The following is a 22,150-nucleotide window of genomic DNA, read 5'->3' on the forward strand; positions in this document are numbered from 1 at the left end:
GACCATAACAAGCAACATCCTATTTCTTTTTTTTTTTACAAAATATATTCCAATCCAGGGTATTTTTCCTATGTGGAGACACAGGACTTATGGTAAAAGCATTAGGCAAGTGTGTGTGCATCCGCATGTCCTGGGGGACTTACTGAAAGACGCAGACTGCTGGGACTCCCCAGCCACAGTTTCTGATTCAGAAGGTCGTGGGTAGGGGCAGCGAATATGCATTTCGAACAAGTTACTAAGGGACACTGAAACTGCTGGTCTGGAGGCCACATTTTGAAAATGATTGCACTAAGCTGATGGTGGTAGTGGTGGATGTACTGCTGTTGTTTGGAAATGGGTGGTGATTTTAATCAGTGAACTGGAAATAGGAAGCAATGCAGAGAGGTGGGGTTCAGACAATGGATCAGCTCGGGTAGCCCCCATCTGAATGGCAGAAAATTCAAATGAACCAGGTTTAATCAGAAAAAGAAGATATAAAATAAAATAACAGAAAAGACCAAGGATAAACCTAAGCAAAGATAGGCACAACTCGATTCAGAAGCCAAAACCATACTACTTAGGACCATGGTGATGATGGCTAGCTATCCACCAAAAGTGGGTTCTCCTTTCTAAGTTAGAGGCTTTGCTGCTCAGCTGTTCCCACCCCGGCATCCAGACCTAGATATGAAAGGGGACCTTGCCAGAGAATCTGAGAAGAAGTGATGCCTGTCACTTTGGGACTTAAGTTAAGCCTTCCCCTCTTCCTTTCTACCACCAGACACAAAAGATGCCAGGGTTCTAGGCAATGACAGAACCAGAAGATGGAAGGAGCCTGGGTTCTTGATTTGTCACAGGGAGGAAAGCTGTCTTCCTAACCCTAACTTATATGATTATCATCTGCCACTTTGTAATAGCAACCAACATTAACCCAAAAGAAGTACTTAGTTTTTTTTCTGCCTCCAAGTTAGGGCTTCATTCTAAAACACAACAACCTTCCCAAGTTCAAGATCAATGGAAATAAAAGGAGACTCTCTGTGAGCACCCAAGGAAATCCTGGGATTCATTACGTTAGTCTACATGTAACTCCCTGAAACTGATCCCTGTGATACAGAAGAGTGGCCGAACCTGTATCAATTTCTCCACCCCAAAGCCATGAAACTCAAGCATGCAGGCTAAGCGTGTGGGAAGGGGCTGTTACAAGAATTTGGAAAAGTGCCTATGGGCAGGCAAAATAAAAGTGTCCACTAGGGGAAACACATAAGGACAAGGGAGCTGGCTGCCAGTGAAATCTGATTAGAAAGATGACAGGTGTATGAAACCAAGAGTGAGAAAGAGGGATACCTCGGCCAGCAGAGTGACATGTATATCACTGACCCCAGAAACAAATCCCAATTAATTGTTCTTGCCATTCAACCCCTTGCCATTAAAGCGTGCATTTTAGCGACTGTGATACTATGATCAAGTGAAAGGCATCAAATTCTCTCTCATTCACTTCTGAATCAACAGTGATATAAAGCATCCACACGCTATCAATATCGACAGAGTTGCATTTCATGACCCCGTCATTTAGCATTTATACCTCTAGCCTTCATCTAGATAAGATGTGATTAGTGTTTATCTACCTAAACACCAGTGGGTAAATGACCATGCCAAGGTGATGCAAGACGTGGTTCCAAAAAGTCTACCCACCGATTGTCCCATACACCGCAAGCCAGGGGCCAGTTTCTCTCACAGGTTACTCTCTAAGCATGCTTCTTTGGAGCAAACAGGCAAACTTTCATTTGGAATGTCACCAGGAATTGTGCCAGCTGTTTATATTTTTAGAGACTCTTTTACATAAGCTATTGTAAACTCTACCTTGAAAAATGAACAGACTTTTCAAGAATGCATAGTTGGTGTCATCCTTTTCCCTTGAAAGGAAATGACCCTAAGTGGCCAATACTATTTTAATGTTTATTCACAGTCATTCTCTGCCCCAAGTATTATAAATTTGTTGTAAAGGGTTCTATTGGCTGAGATGCCAATTTTCTCAAGTTATGCAGTTATGCAGGTTTAGTAATACCACAGAGCAAAGTGACCCTGAAATAATACCTTTTCATTTTTCACTAAAAGATTTCAAATGCAAAAAAAAATTAAACAGAAGTATACTCAGTCCTCTTGACAGAGAAGGGGTTGTTACAATATTGGAGTGCCTGTGACTACCACCTCCAACTGTTTGGGACAGGTTCAGGCAAGAGGAACAACGTGGCCACATCTTACTGAGTTGCCCAGGTAGACTTTACGGGGACTGCGCTAGGTTCCAAGTTAAACAAGAAAATCATCCTTATGTTTTCTGTGTGCTTTTCCCTTCATAAAGTTTCCAATCTCCAGTTATAAAAATAAAATGTATGTTTTGAAAAGCATGCTTTTTTAGGACCAGATAATATTCAGGAACATATCACAGTAAAGGTACCAAAGTAAGCACAGCATTCCTGTCTATTTTATCCTGATCTGACATACAACCCCAACCATTGGGCTTAATAACTTTTCTCTGCCTCAAATCTTCTTCCCATGGAAGCAAGTTAAGCTTCCAAAAAGAAAACCTATCCTACGAAACTACACATGGTCCCATCAGTGGGGACGACCACCCTTGCCATCAGCTCTTGACCTTGCGGGAAAGTAGGGGAATGTGCGTGAATGTGTCAGCAAGTTCTCCCACTCGGGGGTGGGGGTGGCAAGGGTGCAGGCCACAGAAGCCTTCCTGAAATTGCTCAATAGCCCAGAATTTTCTTATAGAAAGACACGATTCTACCAGTGCCTTCCCTAAAACTTCAACTTCCCACCTTTGGATTTAAAATATTTGCTCCCACGCAACCCAAGACCCTTTTCCCATGGACACTTGAATCAAAGAACACAGCTACTGAAATCTGAATGCTTTGAAGATTTCTTTCGTAAAGGGGGGAATTAAAACACACCACTGCCTGTGGATGTCAACTCTGATGGAAGCTGGAAGTGGTGTGTGGGAGGAGAGGCTTCTTCTTTTACTTTCTGCACGAACGCTGACATTTTCACATCAGTGTAGACAGGAAGCGTGTGACCCAGGGGCTGAAGACAGCCCTGGGAGTCAGGAGTTCTATGTGGGTCATTTGTTCGTGGTGTGCGTGTGTATTTGCTGAAATCAATCTCGGGCTTTACTTTTTAATCCTAAGTGACTTGGCCCTCTCCTTTGCACCAAAGGTGCAGCCAAAAACTGTTCCTAAGCTAAACATAAAGGAAGTAAGGCCAGACCAGAATGATCTCAATGCAACAAAAGTGAAATGAGCAAGGGAACAATTCAAGTAAGACAATCCTGGAAGAAAGGAAGGATAATAAAAATAACAAGACCCATCTCCACGTTTAGTCCAGGGGTAGATTTGTAAAGACAAGCATAAATCTCTGACTCCCTGGACATTAGGAAAACATTTAAGAATAAGTTATAAACACCTATTTACAGTGAAGATTAATGCCTGCATGTCTTTCTCCACTGTTGATATATTACCTTAAAATTACCTTGAACCAGTCCTGTATGTCTTCCTGAGCACCTGTAAGGTCAAGCCTACGGTTAGCTCTTTACACGCGTTACCTTTCATCTTCACAGCAGCCTTGCAAGGTAGTTATCACTCCGTCTTACAGAGGAGGGAACTCAGACTCAGAGAGGTTGGTGAACTTGTCCAAAGTCACACACCTAGTGAATGGCAGCACCAAGATCTGCACTTTTAACTCAGACATTTGGTGCCTCAAAAATCACTTCCTCTATGAGGTCATTTCTAAAGACCCATCCAATAAAGCACCTTCTTTCCCAGGCACTCTCTATCAATAACATTCTATTTCATCTTCCTAGCATGAAAACTTGTCTTATTCATCTATTTGCTTCATTATCAGCTATACCCCCACCTCCAAGATGAGAGCACCATGCTAGCAAGGACCTAGTCTGTCTGATTCTACTTTTGATTCCCTACACCAGCAAAGAGCTGTCATACGATAAGCACTTAATAAGTAAGTGTTGTAAGGAAGGAGAGAAATGAGGTAGGTACAGAAAAGAAAAAACAAACAAATCCATATCCCTCTGTCTTTGCTGAAAGCGACTGAGTGACATTTTAGAAATGACCTGGGGAGGACAACAGGGGCTCATGACTTTGAGCTATCATTTATTTCCTGGTGGGTCTTTCACCATTGTCCCCACTTCCTGAAGCACTGCATTCCTCTCAGCCTGCCCTGGTTCAAGCTCTGTGCGAACACTGCAAAGGTGTATGTTTTTAACCTTCACAGCATACATGAAAGGCCACAGGAAGGAAGATGCAGCAAAGCAAGAAGGTAGCCGTGTTTAAGACCAGACCTAGAGACACCAGGAGCCTGGTCCTCCTCCCCAATCCTTAGGAACAGAAATAGGGTGTGGGTGTTTCAACAGAGATCCCAGATCTGCTCGCTGGTCCTCTCGCCCTCAGCTGGCTCAGGAAAGATGCAGTCTTCATGGCTTGCTGTAATTCCTTGCCCTCAAGTACACAGTGTTCGCCAGACTCACAAAAACCTCCTTATAAACTCCACATTTGTCTTTACAATATGAAAAGCTTGGGGCAACTACACTGACTATCTCTGACCCACCTTCCTGACTGTTTTCTCCAAATAATGCATATTTGGAGATGAGTCAAACATATTTTTATAATTTACTTTGATGAGACAGACCTAACAGCAAAGTACATTTTATACTTAAAACACACACACAAAACAAATGAAACTCTTGCTTATCGTCCTTGAAAAATGACAAAAAAAAAAAATTTAGCCAAATTTTTCTCCTATTATTTATCCTAATACTGCCAGTTCTGAAACAAAGCAGTTGGAAGGGGAAATTTAGTAACTTTGATTTGTCCCAAGATACATTTTTTTACACTGAGGTCCTATTCCTGACAGTAAGCACATGTGACCTGTTCTAAAAAAAGGATATTTTCCACTTCTTGCACAACTGGAGCAGATATAAACATCAGCCTGTGCAAACGGCACTGCAGAACTCAAAGGGAATTAAACACACACACACACTTAAATAATTCTATAAATAGCAGTACTCGGGAAAAGGAAATCTCCAATAACACACAAAACCAACACTTAGAATCCCACTTTAATCAAGTTTTCCATCTAATCATACCACACAAGCAATTTGCATAATAAGATCTGAACATCTGCCAGGTTAAGATACTTCAATCTTGTCTATTTTGCTTCAGATACATAATTCTGCACTTGCTTTAGTGTTGTGATGAGGAGGGGGGAAATTGCAATCATGGTAAAATAGAAGAGAAGGAATTGATATTACTAGCATGTGCTAGGCATGCTACAAAGCACATTTTACACGTTACATCTCAGTTTTAAAACTTCCACCAACCCTAAGAGGACACTTCTATAGATTCCACTTCACAGGTAAAGAAATTGAGAGTCCAGGAGGCTAACAGTCTAGCTGTGAACACAGACACACCAGTTAAGTGGCAAAGCCATGGGCACTGTGCTTAATTAAGCAGGGCTACTTCTGAACCTGTCTATGTGCATCCAGTCTCTGCCACCCCAGGTGCCCGCAGAGGAAGAGGAAGAGCTGGACCTCTGGTTAGAAGTATAAAGGCAGGAATGTTTCTGGTGGTGCAGTGGTTAAGACTTCATGCTTCCAATGCAGAGGGTGCAACTTTAATCCCTGATCGGGGAGCTAAGATGGAAGCAATATTATAGCAAATTCAATAAAGACTTTAAAAATGGCCCATATCAAAAAAAAAAAAAAAATGATTATGCCTTCCAAGGCATGTAACATTTTATTTAATGTTATAAAGAACTATGCTTTGAGTACTGCTTGACATTCAATGCCAAAATCGAATACCCTTATTTACCGACAAAACTCCACCCCAGTTTCCCTTCCTCTATTACGTTCCCATGGCTGATGCCCCTGGCTATCACACTCCGTCCTGTATGTTTGGCTGGATCTGTGCGTTCCCTTCCCTCCCACTATGGAGGCGAGTTCTGGAGAAGGCACAGCACAGGCAGGCCCCGTGCTTTCACAGGGCAGCCCAGACTAGTGCACTGGAGCACAGGACCAGAGCCAGAAGCAGGCCCATCTAATCATGATGCCTTAGTTTCCTTCTCCGTAAAATGACAACAGTAAACATACAAGTGCCCAAGGTTGAAGTGAGACTTAACTGAGTTAACAGAAGTAAAACACCCAGAATCACTCCTGGCATGCAGTAAGCACCGCATGTTACTTGTTTTTAAAATTATAATCCACAACATTATTGTTCTTATTTGTTATTATCATCTCAAGCAGGTTGTGCAAGTTAACACAAGTAAAACCACTTAAGACGGGGGCTGGCACACAGTGTGGCCTCAGTAAATGTTAATGGCGTTCATCGGTATGAATCTGCCGGTACTCAATAGATATGTGTAGAATATGAATTTGTATGTATGTGATGATGCCACAGATGTTTTGTTTTTTTAAACCAGCATAAAGAAACTGTTAAGGACTGCATCAAAATTATAAAACACAAAAGATTTATCTGCAGCACCTCACTGGGGGGAAAGCAAAAAGATTTTACTAAACTTGGGATAATTTTATTGCATAACAACGCTGGCCTTAGAGAAGAAAGCCAGAGTCAACCAAATGCAAACACATTCTGGAAGGTCAGGACTCACTGCTAAGTAATAGAGAAATAACAAGAACATCTGCTAACATTTACTGAGCACTAAATATGTGCCCAGCATCATGCTAATACTTTTCCATAGTCAATGTCACAATTAATGTCCTTAAGACCCTTAGGAGGCAGGCCCCTCAGTTGCCAGATGAAGAAACTGAGGTTAGAGGTCACCCAGCCTCCCCAAGGTCACTCAGCTTGTTAGGGACAGACAGAAATGACAGAACAATCCTCTTAAATCTCCATGTAAAGTAATTCTCTGCAGATTAGACAGAAGGAAAAATCAAGAAAACTTTCAGAAATCAATAAAAGACGAACAGTTCAGTCTTGCCAAGAATGAACAATCATTCATTTCATTTTATAAATGAAAGGGTATTTTTAATAGGAAGATGTGGGTGCATGCAAGGTCGCTTCAGTCGTGTCTGACTCTTTATGACCCTATGAACTGTAGCCCCCCAGGCTCCTCTGTCCATGGGCTTCTCCAGGGAAGAATACCAGAGTGGGTTGCCATGCCCTCCTCCAGGGGATCTTCCTGACCCTAGGATTGAGCCTGCATCTCTTATGTCTCCTGCCTTGGCAGGCAGGTTCTTTACCCCTAGTGCCACTTGGGAAGCCCAGGAAAAATCAGAATAGATTCAAGAAATGGCGGTGGCTTTACATGGAAATTCATGCATGTGAGTGTGAGTTTGACATAACCATCTTTTCTTTCTCATCTGAATACAAATCTGCAACAATTTCACACACCTCTCTCTAAATCAGCATCTGGGAACCATTGCTCTACCTCATCCTGCCAATATAAACCTAATACTCACTTTCACTCCCATTTCTAATTTGTGGGAAGTTAAAGAACCATTATCTAAACCATTATTAAAACTTTGACAAGAGGAGAAATTGGAATTAGATTAAATCAATTCTGAAGTCTGTCCAGGAAAAGGGCATTAGCAGCTACAAAGCCACAGAATTTAGCACTAAGTAAACGAACCTAGATAGCGTATTTAAAAGCAGAGACATTACTTTGCCAACAAAGGTCTGTCTAGTCAAGGCTATGGTTTTTCCAGTGGTCATGTATGGATGTGAGAGTTGGACAGTGAAGAAAGCTGAGCACCGAAGAATTGATGCTTTTGAACTGTGGTGTCGGAGAAGGCTCTTGAGAGTCCCTTGGACTGCAAGGAGATCCAACCAGTCCATCCTAAAGGAGATCAGTCCTGGGTGTTCATTGGAAGCACTGATGTTGAAGCTGAAACTCCAATACTTTGGCCACCTCATGCGAAGAGTTGACTCATTGGAAAAGACTCTGATGCTGGGAAGGATTGGGGGCAGGAGGAGAAGGGGACGACAGAGGATGAGATGGCTGGATGGCATCACCAACTCGATGGACATGGGTTTGGGTAATCTCCGGGAGTTGGTGATGGACAGGGAGGCCTGGCATGCTGTGATTCATGGGGTCGCAAAGAGTCGGACACGACTGAGCGACTGAACTGAACTGAACTGAAACGAAACAAAAGAACTATGAACCTGAAAGATGCTAACATATTTTAAAAAAATTTTTTTCAGGACCTAAAGCCCTACAGAAAGTCCATTCCCTGAGAAGAACCCATTCAATGGTTCCACATCTGACCCTGACCTGACTATGCTCATGTGTGATACCTGGGTTCACCCTCTCATATTTGGCACCTTTCCTCTGCCACCCACCATTCGCGGCTCATTTCCAGGAGAATACACCAAGGTTTCCAAAACCTTTGGAGAGGAACCAAACTTCAAGCATTTCTTCAGGAGACCCTTTTCTCTTGTGTGTGTCTCTCTATGACACAGCTTCACCAGTCATTGTGACCAAAGTGGGGTTCCACCACCTAAATTCATTGGCTTCACATTCCTAAAGTCTAGGAGGTCTGGGTTAGGAATGAAAGTGTCTTTCCTCATCAAACCCTTGCACATCTAAGCCTAGTCCAAATGAAGAATATACAAACTCCTCTTTGGAGATAGCACGGTGGATACCTATTTTAAAAGGAAGGCAGCCTTGAATGCAAAAACCAGGATCAAATGCCCCATCCGGAATGGAATACAAAGGGAGAAAACAACACATATTCAAACAACAAAACACTATTGTGCCAGGCATTGTTCTAGGCCTGTTAATCTGCAACAGGGGTGAGTCTGGGTCCCATGGAGGTTTGGTGGCGTCTGGACCTATATTTGGATGTCACAACTTGAGGAGGGATGCCATGGCCTTGAGCAGGTAGAAGCCTGGGATGCTGTTAAACATCCTGCGATGCCCAGGACAGCCCCCACAGCAAAGATCTATCCAGTCCAAAGTGTCAACAGCACTGACGATGAAGAAAACTCTGTTCTAGGTTCTGGGGGCACCACAGTAAACCAGGAAGACCCAGAAATCCCTGTCCCCTTGGACCCTGCAATCTAGCACAGAGAAACATAGCATAACTGGAACCCATTAGAAAATGATAGACTAGGTCATAATGTAAGTACTGTGGGAAAAATCGAGCAGGGCAAGGGACATGCAGAGCTTAAAGGGAGAGCCACAGCAGAGAGCGTGTTCAAGGCAGGAATGACATTCAAGGGAAGACGTGAGGTCAGCTGGGGAGGGGATGAACGCTGCTGCTCTCCGGACAAAGAGAGAACGTGCACTTGCTGGCCCCAGCAAGTGCAGCTTACAAAGGGCCAGAGGTGGAGAGGTCTGGAGTGTTCCGGGAATGGTGAGGAGGCTGGCTGCAGCAGAGGGAGCCAGGAGAGAGCAGCTACAAAAGACCACACAGTCAGCGCTGACAGGGAGCCCGCCCATAAACAGGTCTGCCTTGGACCACTTTAAGGGTCTCGAGTTTTACTGATACCGGGGAGGGTTCTGAAGAGAGAACATGATGTGATACATTTACCATGAGGTTTCTCAACCTCAGCAGTAACAATCTGGGGACAGATAATTGTGAGACTGGAGACTGAGCCCTGGAGAATGTTCAGCAGCATTTCCACTCTCCACTTACTAGAGGCCAGTAGTAACTCTCTTCCATTGTAGCAACCAAAAACGTCTCCAGACATTGCTGAATGACGCTTGAGTGGGGCAAGCCACCATTCGGGTTGAAAACCAGTTTTAACATAGACATTGTGGCTCCTGTGTTGAAAAATCCACTGAGAGTCAGCAAGGATAAAGGCAGGAGACCAGGTGGCAGTCTGAACCAAAGTGGGAGCAGAGGAGTTGGTGACAAGTAGGCAGATTCTAGGGGTATCCCTGGTGGCTCGGACAGTAAAGAATCTGGCTGTAATGCAGGAGACCCACGTTGGATCCCCAGGTTGGGAAGAGCCCCTGGAGAAGAGAATGGTAATCCACTCCAGTATTCCTGTCTAGAGAATCCCAAGATCAGAGAAGCCTGGCACGCTACAGTCCACGAGGTCGCAAAGAGTTGGACACAACTGAACAATTGACAGTTTTCTTTTTCAGGCGGATTCTAGACGTATCTTCAACTCCAAAAGACAATCCAGAAAATACAACTGATAGACAAGGCAGTTGCAGCCATCTTCCCCTTCTGATTTCAACTTTTCCCAACCAAGATTACAAGAAGGGAGGTGCCCAGGCAAAGACTTAAGACAAAAAGCCACAAGGAGGAGGCCCTGAACATGCAGCCCTTGTAAAGTCACACAACAGATGTCGATGACAATACATCAGACAACTGTGGAAAACTGTACTATAGGGAAATTTTGCCAACCCCATATATTTATTCACAGATTTTATTTCACTGGTTTATTTCAAAGAGCATGTGTCTGCTCCACAGACAAGTTTTACAACTTTTTTAATTTAGCCTTCCTCTGTGCACTGGTCCCATCCTGCACCTGTTTCCAGCTTCAACGTGTGAAACCAGCACTTCCCACGTACCCAAAATTTTCCTTACACGTGCAAGAGAGCTCCTGAGGATGCTCAACCCTTGCAAGTCATTTTTTTTTTTTTTTGCCGACTCTGAAAAAGAACAGGCCCCAAATCCTCCAACGTGAGCTTCATGGCATTCATTTGGGTTTTTCCAGATGGTATTTTCCTCACTCTCTCAAATTTATTTAATGTTATGTATCAGCTACCATCAAAAATGTTCCAAACAGTCCGGTTAATTCATTTCTTTCAGGACTACACATACACACACACACACACACACACACACACACACACTCCCTCCCTCATTCTGGCCATGTAAGCATTTGCTTATAGAAGCAAAAGCAGAGACTGCTCGGTAAAACACTGGTCCCTTCAGCCGCATACAGATAAAGCCCCAATGAGCATAACCAACAATACCCTTTACACACTATTACTCCACACCCCCAACCCCCAACACACACAATCTAGGCTCACACACAAAACAGCCATTATGAAGAGAAACCACCAACTAAAGGCTGGTTTTAGGCAACTAACTGCATAGGAGGTTTCCTTCCAATCTCCCTGAAGCATCTGCCAAGAGGCTGCTTCAGCCACCCAGTCAGTCGGTGTGCTCTTCGCAGATTTTCTTCCCCAAAGTGGATTCAGAGTCTGACACAGCCCTGAAGGAAACGAACCTAACTGCACAAGCACCAATCCCCCGTGCCCCAGCAGCTATGATCACAACCCTTCACTCCGGATTCAGCCCTTCCTTCACCAAGATCTCTGGCCCCTCTCCCCCTCTGCCAGCCAGGCCCCTTCACCCAGCCACTACCGACAGTGAGGGGCCGGCAGGAAGGTTTGAGACCGATGCAGAAGCACTGCTGAAGCTTCCAGTTCCAGCCTCATGCTACCTCACAACTGAGGGGTGGAACTAAACCCTCTCTACTCTCACCACCTCAACTGACTACCTCTCTCTTAGTAAACACTCGAAATGTCCTGAGTGGCCACAGGACAGAGAGGAAGACACCCAACCTGCTCCAAGGGACAAGCGGGAGTGGAGGCAGCGTAAGAAGTTCGCACTAGGGGTGGTAGGACGCCAGCCCTGCAGGTGTCTTTACTCTCCTCCCAAACAGTTTTAGAAGTGCCCAGAGAATTAAAGACGTGTCGCGGCCCAACAGCGGTCACTTGCCAAATCTCCGTCTCAAAAGTTTTTTTCCCCTCCAGGGAAGGCCTGTATTTGAATGGGACCCCAAAGCCCGGGAGTTCCACTTGGAAGGGGAGACACGCCCCCCTACCTCGCACCCCGCCCTCCCACACAGGGGTGCAGCTGCCGGGAAGGTCAGGGGCGGGGCTCGGGAAACCTCACCTGGAGGCGGCCCGAGGTCGGTTTTCCCAGAGGGGCCCGACTCCTAAGCGGCCACAGGAGCTTATTGCTTCCCTCTAACGTCGCGCTCGATCCACCGCAAGCTCTCCCTCTCCCAAGATCTCAGCCCGCTGGGATTTTCAGAAAAGCGGTTCACTCGAAACTCACCCACACCGCGTCCCGGCCCGGCGCTCCTGCTCCCCCACCTCCACGTCGGGGCACTCACCAGCCCCCACCCGCTCTCCGCAGCTGGTATCCCCAACCGAAGGGTCCCCTCGCCCTCGCGGGCTGTCCGGGGCTGCCCGCCGCGCCCCCAAAATGCGCTCGGGCGGAGACCCTCATTGGTGCACCCGGCCGGCCGGCACGGCCCCCTACTGCGGGGATCAGTTCGCCCTCCGTCCCGGGGCAAGGGCACGGGGTCCTTGTCCCCGAGCCCGGGCCAGCTGCTTTCCTCGCCTCAGAGTGGGAGGCAGCGGGTCCCCCAGGTGCGGGCCGCGCCTCCCTCCAGCTGTCACCACTCACCTGCTCTTCAAGGGTTGACTTTTGAGTTCGTAATAGGTTTTGGGCTCTTCGTGAAACTCCTCCCCGACTTCGAAATCCGGCACGATCCCCGATTCCGACTGCATGGCTCCAGCTTCCCGTCCTCGCACTGCTCCAAAGTGAGAACCGAGCCCGGGGGCGGAGGGGAGGTGGCCGGGCCTGGGTCCCCCGAGCGGTGCGCCCCCAAGCCGTGCAGAGCTCAGCCCGCTGGCCCGCGCGCGGCCGCCCGCCCCGGCACCCGGAGTTTACACTCGAAAGGGGACGGGAGGGGCGGCTGCCCGGCGCCGTCTGGGATCTGTAGTCACAGCCAGGCCAAGTATACCCGACTTGCCAGGAGAGCCGCTCGCCACAAAACTACAATTCCCAGAAGTCTAAGCGAGGGCAGAGGCAACGTGGTAGACACCGCTGGTGCAACTCCTGTTTGGATTCATTGTCAATGTCAGCAGCTCCTCTCCCTTCTCTCTCTCCACTAGCTTCAAGGGTACAGACTTGACCATTTAATATTAATAAGAATGGATTCAGCTTTGTTCTCCTACCATCACTCCTCCTCCAAGCTCACACATTCACGAGGGCACGCCAAGTCCTTATTAAAAAAAAAAAAAATAGTAAAGGGTTTTGGCACTAGAAAGTTTCAGCCTGCAGGTCTCTCTTAAACAGACTTTATATCAGACTACATGTATTACAGCGCTGCTGCGACAAATCAACCTGTCCTCGATTTGGAACTGCGTGGAGGAAGTTTCCTTCACTCTGTAAGTAAAATAGCACTGTGGAAACTGTTCTTGTGCGTCCCTTTCCCGTAACTAACTCAGTCGGGGCTTTTACAATACTCTTCATCCAGCTGAATGGCTCTCCCCTTTATCCAATTAGCCACTTTTAATCCAAAGCCGCACTTGAAAGGTGCAGTCAATTTTAAAAGGCACAAAGTTACAAAACAGCGTCGTCACTGTCTGCTTTTAATTTCTCAGTTGGCTGGGACTTCAAATGAAATCGTCCTAACTTTACAGAAGTGAAGTTGTGGGGCACATAAAATGTACAAGTGTCAACTCCCCCCACCCCCACCACAGCTTCCCGGCACTCACTTAGGTAACAGATTAACAGACACTGTTATGGCTCATTTAAACTTCCAGTCTTTCCCTCTGATTAGTTCCAGTAGGGTATTTTTCTTTCTTTTAAAAGTGTTTGGACGTATCAGGGAGGAAGTAGAGAGTTAGAGGGTGGCTTTTAAAGTTCTAAGACCCACAGCTGAAATCCCGAGTCCTTCTCTAAAGTGCTGTGTAATCGTGAGCTTGTCACTTGATTCCTAGAAGCCTTAATTTCTTCATCTATAAAAGAAGAGATTGCCAAATCTGTTTTTTGAAGATGTTTCGAGGTCAAATGCAAGAGAATGATCTGTAATCTATAAAAATGCTGCTCAATGGTCATTATTTTGTCAGATCTTGAAGATATTCCTTAGACTAACACTTCATCTGTGAGTCTGTCCTTTCAAAAGTAATAAATGCTCACCCTGCGAGAAAATTCTAAGGATAGACTAATGACAGGTACCTCCCAGGAGTTGGCTCTTTGCTAGTTTGCCTTGGATGAAACATCACATTAGGTCCATACCAGTAAAATATTACAGAACCTGAACACTCCTGTGGAAAATAGGCTTTTTGTGCTTGTGAAATAAGATCCCAGATTCCATGATAGATACTACTGGAAATTAGACATTAAAAGTTAAAAAAAAAAAAAAAAGTTATTCTCTGCCAGAAAGAAGAGGAAACGTAAAACATGCAAGAAACATTGAGACTAGATTTGTAGTCTCATCTTGTTTCTCAACTATAGGTGACCGGAATATGGACTTTCCTGTAGCTCAAATGGTAAAGAATCTGCCTGCAATGCAGGAGACCCGAGTTTGATCCCTGGGTTGAAAAGATTCTCTGGAGAAGGGAACAGCAATCCACTCCAGTATTCTTTCCTGGAGAATCACTTGGACAGAAGGGCCTGGCGAGCTACAGTCCATGGGATCTCAAAGAGTTGAACATGACTGAGCAACTAACATTACTACTACTAGGAGGGGGTGATTATCATAATAACTTGGGGGTGTTACAGGAATTTAAGGGGTACGGGCTAGAGACTCTTTATGTCTTGCACAATGACAAACTTCCTTATCTAAATATCATCCATACCTGTATTGAGAAACACTGGAATCTTGTTCATCTTTTGGTTCACTGGAAACCTTTTAATATGAGGAAAGCCACTGACCTGCTCCACAGAAAATGTAGATGAAAACAAGATTCTTGTGCCTAATTTTAGTCCGTTGACCTTCAAAGGCTATCAAGGACTTCGGGTTCAGTTCAGCTCAGTTCAATCACTCAGTCATGTCCAACTCTTTGCAACCCCATGGACTGTAGCACGCCAGGCTTCCCTGTCCATCACCAGCTCCCGGAGCTTACTCAAGCTCATGTCCATTGAGTCAGTGATGCCATCCAACCATCTCATCCTCTGTCATCCCCTTCTCCTCCCACCTTCAATCCTTCCCAGCATCAGGGTCTTTTCTAGTGAGTCAGTTCTTCGCATCAGGTGGCCAAAGTACTGGAGTTCCAGCTTCAGCATCAGTTCTTCCAATGAATATTCAGGACTGATTTCCTTTAGGATAGAATGGTTGGATCTCCTTGCAGTCCAAGGGACTCCAAGAGTCTTCTCCAGCACCACAGTTCAAAAGAATCAATTCTCTGGTGCTCAGCTTTCTTTATAGTCCAACTCCCACATCCATACATGACTAATGGAAAAACATAGTTTTGACTAGACAGACTTTTGTTGGCAAAGTAATGTCTCTACTTTTTAATTTGCTGTCTAGGTTGATCATAGCTTTTCTTCCGAGGAGCATGGGGCTTTTTGAATTACAATGAAATAGTCCATTTTGTCATTATACCCCACAGCGACCTGCTAGACCTAAGGGATCAAACCCAAAAGGGAATAAACTGTCAGGAAAGCTAAGACACCTGAACTTAGCTCCAACTAAGTAAGCTTGCCCTGAGGTACACACAGATAGCTGCTATTTTTTTCTCCTTCACCTTTTCTTCTGATCTCATCCTACTCGGTCCAGGAAAATGACTCTTTTCATCACCAATGGTCGGGTTATTGATGACAGTGCTATCTGCTACCCTGTGGGAGTAGCTATGAGACTGGTCCTGACCCATCAGGGGGGCCGTTTTCCTAGCCATGGTGATTCCTTGAGGGATGGACACAGTGTCCTACTGTGACTAGAAGTCCTTGAGACTCTTCTTCTGGGGCATCTTGGGAAGACTGTCTGATTCTTGGAAGCACAGTGCTGGAGGGAAGGAAACCTAGAGCTTAATATTTATGGCCACAGAGTAATGGCCATTTTTGATAAGAGTGAAGCTGATAAAAAATGAGAGAAAATGAGACAAGATCAACAAAAAGAAGCAGAAACAAGCAAAACTGAGAAACAGATAATAACAGTAACATTGTTTCAGCTCCCCATTCCAACCATATCTGAAGTCAGACATCCTTGGACTTTTCAGATATATGAACCAATTTTTCCTTTTTGCTGTAACTGTTAAAAATGTTCCAAGTAAAAATGCACTGGTTATGAACATGGTATTCTGTTAGGTACCCAGACTACAAGAATGTATCTGACTTCCTTCCTGCCCTCAAGAGGCTCAAAGTTCAGGTGCTGAGTCAGGGCTTGTAGCACAATGAGAAGCCACACCCAAGGCAACAAATGTTAGGCAGCAGATAACTGGTGTGTGATTTATACTTTATATTCATTTATCCTAACAACTATTTGTGGAGCACCTACTCCGTGACAGCCACATTATGTGCTAGCTATGGGGGAAACAGCAGTGATGAGCCACCTGTATCCCCTGTACTCAGGATAGGGTCGCTGCCTTTTTAGGAATAGGAGTGAAAATGATTTCATGGATAAATAAAGTGATAGGTAAATCCTACAAGTGTCTGAAAAAGAAGCAACCACTGAAAGCAAAAAAAGAGATGATTCTTGGAGGAGAAGTGACTTAGCTACAAAAGAAAGAAAGAAGGGGAGAAAGGAAAGAAGGAGAAAAGAAAAGGAGGGGAGAGAGAGAGAAGAAGGAAGGAAGAGAAAGAAAAAAAGGAAGGGAGAGAGTAAGAGAAAGAAACCTATGTATAAACTATGAAAACTACCACCAATTCCCAGAGGGGAAAAAAGAGAGAAACATGTTAATAATACCACAAGGATTCAGGAATTGAGAAATCTACAAGACATTGAGAAATCTTCAAAAAAACAAACAGCATGAAATAAAGAGGAAGGAGAAACTGCTATAGATTTTTAAATATTTAAAGGACATATTAGGTACACGAATTAAATCTCATTTTAAAAATGATTTTGGAAAAATAGAGACATATCACTCAAACACATTTTGCAGGCTTTATCTGAGTTCTGATTTGAACAAAGCAAAGAAGATGATTAATAATCCAATGCAAAATTTGTGAAGCTTAGATCTGAATATAAATTGCAACATAAATGGATTAGGAAAAGGCTGGCTGAGGTATGAAGGGCGATTTAAATGAATTTAGGAAAGGAAATCTAATGAGTCTCAAGAATAGCTGATTGCCGTGCAGCAGTTGAAGAGCTACCAGGGTTAAGAGCTGAGCAACGAGTTTGAAGAGAGGCTTCCCTGGTGGCTCAGGTGGTAAAGAATCCCCCTGCAATATGGGAGAACTGGCTTCAGTCCCTGGGTTTGCAAAACCCCGTGGAGAAGGGAATAACTACCCACTCCAGTATTCTAGTATTCTGGCCTAGAGAGTTCCATGGACTGTGTAGTCCATCGGATTACGGAAAGTCAGACATGACCGAGCCACTCTCATTTTTACCTTGTTAAGAACTGCTAAAGAAAAATTATTCTGGCACTTATTAAAGAACAATAAGCCTAATGTGATTCAGGGGGACTACTGCCATAGGTGTAGGAACAACAGCAATGGGGGGTGGGGTTTTGCAGTAGAGGAAACACACTGGGCTCAATTTCAAACACAACAAGAAAAAGTTGGAGATTTATATCCAAGAAACAGAATGTGTATTGGAGTATGGAAGGTGGTCAATGGGTAGTCAATTACTAAAAAGGTAGTGTAATTCTTTGCTTAAACTGACCTAACAAGATTCTTGCTGAAGGCAGGCTAGGTAATCAGATATTTCCTGGGGGATGGTGGGGATGAAGAAGGTGATCAGATATCAGGGTCGGGGGGTGCTGGTTAAACTGACTTGACTGCATTCTTGCTAAAACTGGTCAATGCTAGTGGAAGTCCAAAAGTCAAGGTCTAACTGGGAAGAGAATTCAGAGGCGACTGACTCAAGTTTAGTCCAGGAGAGAGATTCAAAGCAAAGAAGTGCCTTTTATAGGGAATATAGCCAATATTTTGTAACAACTTTAAATGGAGTATAATCTCTAAAAATTTTTAATCATTATGCTATACTCCTGAAACTAATAAAATACTCTATAAATCAACTGTACTTCAATGTTTTAAATTAGAAAAAAAAATTGTTTAATTATTTTTTTAAAAAAGATGCCTTTTGTAGCTCATGAGCCCCAAAGCCCCTACAGTCCAAGGAGTCGCAAGAGTTGGACACGACTTAGTGATTAAACAACCACTACTATGTTATCATTATATATTTAATTTCAAAAAATATTCAGAAGAATATCATACTGAATATACCATTTCATCACATACTTTTCCCTTTCATGTAATATGAGTAGCTTTCCTTGCCCACAACATCATTTTAATGTTTTTAAAATACACTTTCCATTCAGTAAATTTGCAAGAACTTCTTTTTCTAATTTCTGTATTGCTGGACTTTTAGATTGTTTTCAGTTTTTCACTATTATAGGTAATTTCACTCCTAGCCAAGTAACTAAATCTTTGCTCCCATCCACAATAATTGCTAGAAATTAAACTGCTAGGCCAAAAAGCAGGTGTGCTTTTGAAATTTTTCCAAGAGGAATCTTTTTAAAACACAAATCTCATCTTGTCTTTTCCTTATTTTAAAATTTTAGGATTCCCCACTGAATAACAGCCAGGCTCTTTGACATTGGATAACTGGCTGTCTATGTCCTGGCTCCTCCTATCACTTCTGGACCTCCTCTGAGATCACTCCCTGACTTTCGTATTAAGTAACTTCAGTGACCCCAAACTGCTGAAGTTCCTGGAATATGCCAGGCTATTTCTGTCTGGAGCACCTTGCTGCCCAACACACTCCTTCAAGACTCAGCTCAAATGTTACCTTCTCCAGGAAGCCTTGCTCTATCCCACCAACCTTCACTAAGTTCCCAGATTGGTTTAAGGGTTCCGTCCCTAAGTTTCCAAGATATACTATCTGCAGTACCCAGTCCTGTAGTCATCTGCTTAACTTCTGTAAGCAGCTCCCACCACCCTAAAACCCCTCCTTCCTCCACCACCACCACACACACACACCCAACGCACTCCTCTCCCTGCCCAGACGATGAGCTCCCAGAACGCTGGGTCCATGCCCACAATGAATGTTTAAAAACTGTCTATTGAATAAATGAATGGATTAGCCATCATGTGAAAGAAAATATGTTTTCTAGCAAACTCACATTGTTACTTTTTGTAATGACAGCAAGGATATTGCAAATGAAAATAGAATTTTTAGTAGGTTTTCCACAGGCTCAGATGGTAAAGCGTCTGCCTACAATGCGGGAGACCCAGGTTCAATCCCTGGGTCGGGAAGGTCTCCTGGAGAAGGAAATGGCAATCCACTCCAGTATTCTTGCTTGGAAAATCCCATGGATGGAGGAGCCTGGTAGGCTACAGTCCATGGGGTCGCAAAGAGTCAGACATGACTGAGCAACTTCACTTTCCACAGTGTCCATTTGTACTTAGGCAAATATTGATGGAACAAAATAACTAATTTCTTCTCCAACACTAATGCTCTATCTTAGTCTGAATTGATTTATCAAAGCAGAATTTAGCCTGTATCCCAGTGGCACAGTTGATAAGGAAGCTAAGATCTCTTCATTAGAGCAACAAGCAAACACGTTTAGACTTGCTTGTGGGAGATTTGGAAAAATATGCTGGAAAATAACCGAATGAATCATATTTAGCACTTATTAAAGGAACTAAAATCAGAAACCGAAATAAGCCAAGATACATGCACATTTCCTGTTGTGAAGGTTGCAGGGGTAAACCTCAAGGGATCTGATGTTCCCAACCAAGTTAACACAAAAGATTGTCAAAAAGTTTTAAAAGACAAGGACTCATTTGTCAGGTTGCAGATGAAAATATATTCATCTTTATTTCCTCCTAGAACTCAGTAATGAGTAAGGACTCAGCGTGCTGTTGCTGAACTGATATGTCAAAAGTAGTGTGCTAAAATATCAAGCCCCGGGGATCAAAGGTCAAGTAGCTGGGGAAAAAAAAAAACAAAAACTTCCAGCCTAGGAGCAAATGAAGAAGAGGAGGTCCCCAGGGACTTATTTCTTAGAGATGAGGAAAGGAATTAATATTAATTCCACAGGGATTAACACTTGTAAAACACATAGACCAGTGGTTAGCATATGACATACTCCATACAAGACTTTTGTAAAGTAAGTAAAATAACTAAATCTTTATTTCTTTATTCATTTAAAAAATATCTTTGTAGTATTTACTCTGTGCCACTCATATACTGAGAAAGACTGGTTGACTGATTCACAAAAGGTTTTCAAAGTTTGTTCAGCTTAGACAAAAACAGGTTTAAATGTATACTAAACAGCGAGTGTAGCCACAAAAGTAGAAGATGCTTGCTCCTTGGAAGAAAAGCTATGACAAACCTGGACAGCATATTAAAAAGCAGAGACATCACTTTGCCAACAAAGGTCCATATAGTCAAAGCTATGGTTTTTCCAGTAGTCATGTATGAGAGTTGGACCATAAAGAAGGCTGAAGGCAGAAGAAAGGACTCTTTCGAGTTGTGGTGCTGGGGAAGACTCTTGAGAGTCCCTTGGACTGCAAGGAGATCAAACGAGTCAATCCTAAAGGGAATCAGTCCTGAATATTCATTGGAAGGACTGATGTTGAAGCTCCAATAATTTGGCCACCTGATGCAAAGAGCTGACTGATTGGAAAAGATTCTGATGTCGGGAAAGAATTAGGGCAAGAGGAGAAGAGCGCGACAGAGGATGAGATGTTTGGATGGCATCACCGCCTCAAAGGACATGAGTTTGAGTGCATTCCAGGAGATAGTGAAGGACAGGGAAGCCTGGCGTGCTGCAGTCCATGGGGTCACAAAGAGTCAGACAGGACTTAGTGATGGAACAACAACAAATACTCTGACCTCCTTTTCTGCATCAGAAGGGCCACTCGCTGGCTATGATCTCTGGCTCCACCAGTAACCAGCCATGTGACCTTGAGTAAGATACCTAAAACACCCTAATTCTCAATTTTGTTTTATGTAAAAATGGGGTGATAGTACTAATTGGTGTTAGTGAGAATTAAATAAGGATCAGTATAATACTCTTTGCTTTATATTGTCTGGAACTCATAAGAACTCTTGGCTAACTTTATATTATTAGGAATCCACTGATGTATGTTTAAGGCACAAAAGAGAACAGAACACTTTGTTTCTGTTTTAAGGTCTCTTTTTGCAATTATGAAATAAATTACAGTTTGGAAAAGTACATAAACCATAAAGGTATTCTTATACAAATAACGATCTCTGTCCACTTATAACTTCTACCCTCAGAGAGGTAACCACTTTTACAGTAATCATTCCTTCTTTTCTTCTACAGTTTTAACACCTAAATATGCCACCCTAAGCCATATAGTTTATTCTTGCCTATTTGGGGGCTTTAGATAAATGAAATTAGGCTAGTTAGCTTCCAAGACGGCCCTCCAGTGATTCTGGTCTCCTGGTGATCTCTCCCTACATTGAATCAGGGCTGGTTGTGTGATTCATCTCTGGGGCTATCAAAAAAGTTAATTACAACTTGTATCTAGGTCTTTCAGATTGTTGAATCTGTGAGCACCACGAGGAAAGTACAAGAGGCCCATGTACACAGGAACTGAAGTCTCCCACCAAGAGCCAACACCAACTAGCCACACTTGCGACTAAGCCACATTAGAAGTGGATCCCTAGCCCAAGCCACGCCTGCAGAGGACTGTAGACCGAAATGGCATTGGCTGCAACTTCATGAGCAACCCTGAGCCAGAAATGCTCCAAGCCACTCCTACATCTCTGACCCACAAAACCATGAGCAATAATAATATCTGTTGTATTAAAGCAAGAGGTTTTGGAGTAATTTGTTATAGATAAATAGATAAATAAATAGATAGATAGATAAATCATCAGAAATTATACAATGCAAATTCTTTTGTATCTTGATTCTTCTACTCAACATTTTTTAGAGATTAATTTATATGGTACTGTGTGTAACTTCATTTCTATGACTGTATAGCGGCTTATTGTATAGATACATTTTAGTTTGGTTTTTATAAACATTTTTTGTTGTGGTGGGGAAGATTCTGTAGGGCTTGAGAAGGGTTAATTTTTGATTTGGAGATAGTTCATGGGCATCCCTGGTGGCTCAGTGGTAAACAATTTGCCTGAAATACAGGAGATTGCAGCAAGAGCTGCGAGTTCGATCCCTGAGCCAGGGAAGATCCCCTGGAGAAGGAAATGGCAACCCAACCAGTGTTCTTGCTTGGAGAATTCCACGGATAGAGGAGCCTGGCGGGCTATAGTTCATGGAGTCACGGAAGAGTCGAATACTA

At 43.7% G+C, this 22,150-nt stretch overlaps 1 protein-coding gene and 1 long non-coding RNA gene across 10 annotated transcripts in view; one reads left to right on the forward strand and one right to left on the reverse strand.

Moving 5' to 3' along the window:
* The window catches only part of MITF (melanocyte inducing transcription factor), a 222,101-nt gene extending 209,462 nt beyond the window's left edge, over positions 1-12,639 (reverse strand). For all 9 annotated transcript variants that reach the window (XM_081528416.1, XM_081528412.1, XM_081528408.1 and 6 more), the window contains exon 1: positions 12,389-12,639. In XM_081528416.1, the coding sequence (XP_081384542.1) occupies positions 12,389-12,492 (104 nt within the window). In that variant the 5' untranslated portion in view covers positions 12,493-12,639. The remainder of the gene's footprint in view (positions 1-12,388) is intronic.
* Positions 12,640-12,825: 186 nt separating this feature from the next.
* LOC145520920 (uncharacterized) lies at positions 12,826-21,663 on the forward strand. Its single transcript, XR_014064906.1, has 2 exons — positions 12,826-13,155; positions 21,377-21,663. It is a non-coding gene; the product is annotated as an uncharacterized LOC145520920 (long non-coding RNA).
* Positions 21,664-22,150: the final 487 nt, after the last annotated feature.

This window comes from Giraffa tippelskirchi, chromosome 9, assembly GCF_054371585.1.
Source record: "Giraffa tippelskirchi isolate mGirTip1 chromosome 9, T2T-mGirTip1v1.2.pri, whole genome shotgun sequence".
In the NCBI taxonomy this organism is placed as follows: Eukaryota; Metazoa; Chordata; class Mammalia; order Artiodactyla; family Giraffidae; genus Giraffa; species Giraffa tippelskirchi.